The 7,180-nt window shown below is 41.2% G+C and overlaps 1 protein-coding gene across 2 annotated transcripts in view; it reads left to right on the forward strand.

Moving 5' to 3' along the window:
- Window positions 1-7,180, forward strand: part of limk1a (LIM domain kinase 1a) — a 54,474-nt gene that overhangs the window by 12,582 nt on the left and 34,712 nt on the right. For both annotated transcript variants that reach the window (XM_019886030.1, XM_019886031.1), the window contains one exon: window positions 2,650-2,788. In XM_019886030.1, the coding sequence (XP_019741589.1) occupies window positions 2,650-2,788 (139 nt within the window). The remainder of the gene's footprint in view (window positions 1-2,649; window positions 2,789-7,180) is intronic.

The raw sequence follows: 7,180 nt of genomic DNA on the forward strand, positions 1-7,180 counted from the left end.
CCCCCCCCCACCACCACCACCACCAACTAGTGAAATATTTGATCATATCCTGTATTGAGATTCATATCTTGAGGGCATCAAATTCTGGTTGCCACGAGTGCATTCACTAATATATTTCATTCTGCCACTCCCAGATACGTAGTTTTGTATGCAAAATGAATACAATCACAGCCGTGAACCACCTAGGTGTGAATTTGTCTCAGCACAGGTTTGTAAGGGTGTACCAGTATGTGTCTCAAGGGAAGTTACTGAAGGGTGCAGGGCAAGGGCAATAATGTAGCTGCTGTTTGGATGCTGCTGACATCTTAAAGCCTTGACCCACTTCCAAGTCTCCTCCCATCGAAGCGTGCTGCATACTGAAGTCACTCTCTCAAATGCGCCGCGAAGCATTGCATGCAGATGCTCAAGAGAGAGGGCGTGCCAGCGATGAATAAATTGTGTCTCCGGGCACTGCAAAGTGAGTGCAAATCAGCAGGGCTGGCCAGCGGACGACCTTAACCAAAGTCAAAGCAGGAAAATTGCTGCACCTGCAAAGTTTATCAACACTTGCACTGGTTTACAGCTGTACACAGGAGGAACCAAGCTGAAGAATGCCAGTAAACTGAGGAATGTGACCATGTGTGTTTAAAGCTGGGGAGTGGATGTTCAGACGGACACTTGATAGGAAAGAAGTGGAGGAGATGGGCACTCACTTAGTCACAGCTGGTAGACACACAGATTTAGACGGATTACAAAAAAAGAAAACACTTTTTTTTCACATGCACGCATTAGTGTATCATACAAAATGAGGATTAGCACACTTTTCACTTTTGGGCAGAGTAAATACTCCGATCTGAGAGTATTTTAAGGCAATGTCATCCCACATGCTTTGAATGCATATTAAAACATATTAAAATGTTAAAACTTGTAGGCTAACAGAATTAGCATTGATCAGGAGTACCCAACCAGTTGATCGCGGCCTACAAGTAGACAGCACAATGATCATAAGTGTGTGTGTGTGCGTGCGTGCGTGCGTGTGTGTGTATGTGTGTCTTTTTTTTTTTGTTGTGCATTCTCTTTCAAAGCGAGTTTTATCTGCTATGCAACAATGGCAATAGCACAAAAAAAGGGGAATCGAGCGCAGCATTTCAAAACGGTACAAGGAAGCTACTATAAGGATGTTGTAGAATTTGAGCATTTTGGTTACGTAAATCCCTGAACTCACGTGACCTTGTTATGGACGAAACGTCGCATTGCAGATATTTGGGGGGGAATCACATGTAGGTCACCTGTAGGTCCACAAAGTAAGATAAGAAAACCTTTATTTGTCTCACAATGGCGAAATTCCCAATTTACAGCAGCAAAAATATGAAAGGGAGAAGTCGAAGAACAAGCAGTATATAATATAATATAATATAATATAATATAATATAATATAATATAATATAATGTAAAAGTAGGAAGCATTGCCCAAAATGTGGGTTGGAGCTTTAATCCTAGATTCGTTCTTGAAGATTTCCTATCACTTGAAGGGTCTATCCAAACCCCCAAAACAACCTATTTGTCTTACACCCTTCCAAAAAAAACTCTGGCGTAGTTCAATCGGGCCTGTAATGGATTCCCCATTCCAAAGCACATTTTTCCACTTCTCCAGAGTGTACCTGGGACATGTTTTACACGATGTCTGACTCTTGACATTGGGCTTGGTGATGTAGCTGTGCAGCCCATGCCCGCCACGACCCCGCTCAGGTTAAATTAATAATAAGAGAGGGCTGGAATTCTGAAAATTTTAGTGAACAAATTGTTGGCATTCAGCAACCCAGCGGGGTAAAATTCATTCATTCATACATTTTCCGAACCGCTTGATCCTCACTAGGGTCGCGGGGGGTGCTGGAGCCTATACCAGCCGTCTTCGGGCAGTAGGAGGGGGCCCCTCAGGTTAAATTAATAATAAGAGAGGGCTGGAATTCTGAAAATTTTAGTGAACAAATTGTTGGCATTCAGCAACCCAGCGGGGTAAAATTGAAATGACCAATACTATGGACAACTAGGCTTTCGTTCAAATAAATGCAAGGCGCTTTCTAGTATCAACGTAACGTTGGACAGGATGGCGCTCGAGTCGTTATGATGTTGCGGATGACAGCATTGCCTTTGTCTTTGAAAAACAGTCACACAAACACACAAACAGACACACAAGGGCACAAAGGCCCAGTCATAGCTGTATGTTTTTTTTATGTGATCTCATATGTCTCGTCCTGCCCACCTCATTAGTGGTGCTTGTGATAGACCTTACAAAGGTGCTCATTATCACCACCGGGACTACCTTTTGGGTTTGCGTAAAATGTAAAGGTCACGGACACCCAAACAACAGATTCGTTTGGCTTTCACCCCGCCGGTGTTTTTGATTCAGATGTTGAAAAGTGATGCAGTGAGGCAAGTTTTCAGTCAGATAATTGTTTAGCTAGAACCATCCGGTCATTCTATCATGTAAATGTTCGTATCCGAGAAAGTAAGTAACCGATTCTTTGTTCAAAACGACATCGAGTGGTCATCCTTCTTTGAAAACGATGTTTTGAGAGAGTGTTGCATATCACATAAGAACAAAAATGGGAAGGTACACTAATTATGACACAAAGGTTGATGTGTTCCTTTTTGTATTTCCTTTGTTAGATGCTGTGAGTGCAGCAGCTCGCTGTCCCACTGGTACTATGAAAAAGATGGACGGCTCTTCTGCAAAAATGACTACTGGGCCAAGTTCGGGGAGCTGTGCCACGGCTGCAACGACCTTATCACCACTGGCCTCATTATGGTAAGAGGATTTGACCGCTAATAACTCATCTTTCCTCAGCTCTGCGGCCTCGGCTTGTACAGTACTTTTTATTTTTGGAGCTGTAGTGTTTTACATTAGATTTGCAAAGTACTGTCAATCTTCTCTCGACTTGAAATATGAAGTACAATGAAAACTGTTGACATTCCATGTCACTTAGTTTAGAGCACTCACTATTAGAGAAGACACTGAATAATTATGTAAATGAAAAATATGCTTTGTGCAGTTTTTCGAAGCTAATTTATGACTAGCATTTGTGTGTAAGAGCATTTGTGTGTGTTGTCTGACACGTAGGAAATGGCTGCCTCAAAATAAAACTGGCTAGATTCGCGACACATGATGAAATACACATGATGAAATACAGTGCCTTCCTTGATGCGTGCGTGCGTTTTGATCCTTTACTGTGCAATTTCAGTAATGTAACGTTGCAGAGTCACCCTAAACGTGTTTAAGTGAGCAGTAGTTTACTTAACCCGACTAACCCGAGGATAATGTACAGACATTATCCTCGGGTTAGTGTTTCCACCTTAGTCACCACTGTTTAGTTATTTGGTGTTGTCGAGGCTGTTGCATTTAAGCTGTTGCGGTACTTTCTTGGGGATCTTTTGTTTGTTTTGTTTTTCATCTCAAGAAATTCCCAAAGAGTGGAGTGTGAAATCTTAAGTCACAAGATTTTTTTCAGTGAATGAAACCCCAAATCACATGCAGCGCAAGTCACAACATGTACTTCCCGCTTGTTGTTTTCTGTTTTGTTCCGAGATGAACTTGTGTTACTGCTGGGCTGTGTGTGTCATCGATCATTGAAGCACAACGTGAAGAAATTCAAAATCATTTCAATGACATCAACAAAATAAGATAAGTCACTGCTTACATTTGAATGTGTTTCCATGACACCCCAAATGTAAAAGATGTGAATTTAAATGACAACTAACCAACATGGATTGGGGAAATTGTGTAATAGCAAACGCTCTTTCCAGTTTTTCTTAATACAGTATAATCGTTACAACATGTTCATAAATAAATTTTAAGCCATCAAATATTTGGTAGACAAAACAAGAGCGATCTGTTGTGCTGAAGTGCTTTGTACTTTTAATTTCACTTTGCTTGATTGTGGGTGGTACACCCACACAAACTGTACGTGATCTTAGAAATTGGACACACTGACGTCAAACTTTAGCAATGGAAAGTGCCAGAGTGAAAGGTAACGACTGTAACCTTCTGTGGGTGTGAGGTGGGTTTGTGTTGCATGGCACGTGTATGCGATGCACGACGACATGGAGACAGACAGTGTCTGGTTTTCATTGTTCAGAAATAGTAGCTGAGGAAATGTGGTGATGTGATGAACGTAGTGGCCAATATGCAAAATCGGACCTGCAAGTTCACCTAATTGTTGACCTCCTGGGTAAAACTGGACTTGGAAATAACGATATTTGATACGTGAATGAAAACTTGGGTAAGTAATGAACCTGGTGCTTTGGTGACGTATAGTAAATGCACACTTTCATCCAAATTCTGAACATAAGATACAGTTACGGTACCGCACTGTTTTACGATTGTTGACATTCTCACGCATGGCCCAAACCAACACTTACATATTAGATGGGAGCACTGATTAAACTTGTTTTAAAAAGAAAACAAAAACATTCTCTTTTGAACTCATCTCAGCAAAAAAATGCTCAGAGAGGTGATCAATGTACGACAACATCGTGCGAGGGAACAAACAAAATCACCTAATGTCTTGCCAATAAAATCGTGCGGTCATTTCAGCGTGCAGCAAAGTTTATACAAACAACTCCAAACAACACAGGTGCTAATTTTAATACATCCTGAAAGTATCTGGGCTTTTTCACCTTTATTATGAACCTCTAAAGTGATCCAAGTTTAAAACACACTACTTTCCTAATTTCCAAGGCAGTAGAGCATCACCATCAAAAATATTGCTAAAATTAGTCCATGACTCAGATGGTTTTGAAGCAGTTCCCCTTTCCGTAAGAATTTGTGACAATCATGTGCAGACTAAAATCCCCTATTTTGGTACATTGTTTCACTTGTGAAATGTCATTTAGTTCCCACCCTAGACACACATTTAAAATGAATAATTAGAATATGTTGTTTACACTATAGTGTATGTATTTTATTTATAATGGTGTTCATGAACCTCCTCTTTTAAAACGGGCACATGACTGAGCTGTTTGTCAGAAATAATAAGCCACACCCTTCTGTCGTCATAGTTGTCATAGGCATTTGTTCCCCGACACATTTACTTGTTTGAAATATGCTTTTAGTGTATCTCAAAACATCCCAAGAGAGCATTTGCCACTTGGCACACTTGTATTTCTTGTCATGTTGAAGTGAGCCCATTTTTAGGGGCTGGCCCTGTCTTATGCAAGTGAGCCAATGGTCCCCCCCCCCCCACACCCCCACCCAATATACTGCAGAACCTATGGCAAGTCCGTTCTTTGTTACCTGATGATTGGTGGCTGAGCCTTTTGACTCTTACCTGCGGAAGCGTACAGAGTCCAGAGCGTGGAGTAACTTGAGCGCTCGTACAGACCATGGCCTATTTTCTTTTTCCTCGTACGAGAAGCACTTACACACTCAATCGTGTGTACAGTCTGTGGCGCGTGGGCACATCAACAAATGTGAATCATCTCCACCGCCGCTGCATCGACAACTTCACCGAGGAATCGAGTGTGTGCCAGTTATCAGTGGAGCCAACAAACCTCTATGCACGCGTGCTCGCCGATTCACTTTGAGATGTGAGCCATGTGAGAATTTCTGCATGAGTTTTTTAGACGGTGCCTGTCCATTGCTTGAAAGTGACTCTGGATATTCGTCCAACCTAGCAAATCATGTCATGGAAGAAGAAAGGGAATGTTTTTTTAATGGGGTGTGGGGGGGAGGCATGGTTGGGCAGCAAATTACACCCACATTATACAAAGTAGACACATTTTCAGAAGTTACCAGTCAACAAAAATTCACTGATTTAATTTCACACAAGACTGGCCAGGCACGCGAGAAAACCACTTTCTGATATAAAACATTAAAAGTAAAATATTCTGTAAAATACCCATTGAAAGCTTTTTTGAATACTGGATTCTAGAATTCCGATTCTTATGGCGCAGCCTCAAAAGCCATCGCCAGAGCATCCCCGGCAACTTATTCATGAATCCCCAGCAGCTACGCGTCTCAGCAGAAGCGGCATGCAGTTTGTCTGGCCGCCTATTAATACCTCACCATTGAGATGGCCTTGAGCCCATGCCTGTAACAAGCGGGTGGGGTCAGCATACTGAGTAGACAAGGTCAAGTGAGACGCTGCTTTGGTGTGGAAGTGACACAGCAGTGCGATAGAGATTGGACGAGAGAGGAAGGACAGTGATAACGAGATTAACGGATCTTGCATGTGTGGTGTGTCACATGCCCGATGACAGCATGGGTACAGTCCATCAACAATGTGACTTACTGTTTGCGTCTTTGTTTACTCATTTGGTGAATTCCTTCAAGACCCCCGTTTGAGGGTTTTTTTTTTTTTGTTTTTTTTTTTGGTAGGTAGAGGCGAGTTTTCTTTATTGCAATGTGAAGATCTGTATCAGCAACTGCCTTTAGAGCATTATTAATTCAAAATCTATATTTGGGTATTTGTATATAACTTCTTCATGAGAGCTGTTTTTTTTTAAATGCCGCTCCTTTTTGGACCTAATAGCCCTTTCAGAATTGTTGATCACTGCTGCCTTTTATCTTTTTAAAGGCTGAAATTGTATTGCACAGAAAATACAGGATAAAACAAGGCATAACAACAATTGGCATCACATACCCAGCAGCAAAATGACATTGGAATGGCTTAGTATAACGTTGAGAACTGTATCTAAGAGTAAGCATTGGGCATTTGATTACATTAACGTGGATAACGATCAACTTACCATTCATCCATTACCTGAGCCGCTAATACTCACTTGGGTTGCAGATGAACTCATCAATGAATGATACATTTTTTTTTTGAATGTATCATTTGATCTCTGGAAGATATGAACCTCATAGTTCAAAGTGGAGGTCTGTTTGGATGTAGATTCCCATAGCTCACATCATGTTGTTCATATTTACGTTTAAAAAAAAAAAAAAAAATCAGACTGTGCAGCAACCTTCAACCAAAATGCAGACAGTTTCAATATCAGGATTTGCTTGTCATGATACTGTATAAAGTAAGACTAGGTTGTAATAAAAAATAATCTGTAATTTCCCACAACAAATGCCACATGATTTTTGTTTTTACATTTCAACATGAGTCACTCTGTTGTGGTCACAATGTGCCGAAGTGGGCGATCGAAAGTGAGAATAGCATTTGCTGATGACATAAGTGTGTGTGCGTGTGTGTGT

The sequence above is a fragment of the Hippocampus comes genome, unplaced genomic scaffold (assembly GCF_001891065.2).
Source record: "Hippocampus comes isolate QL1 unplaced genomic scaffold, H_comes_QL1_v1.1 scaffold29, whole genome shotgun sequence".
NCBI lineage: Eukaryota > Metazoa > Chordata > Actinopteri > Syngnathiformes > Syngnathidae > Hippocampus > Hippocampus comes.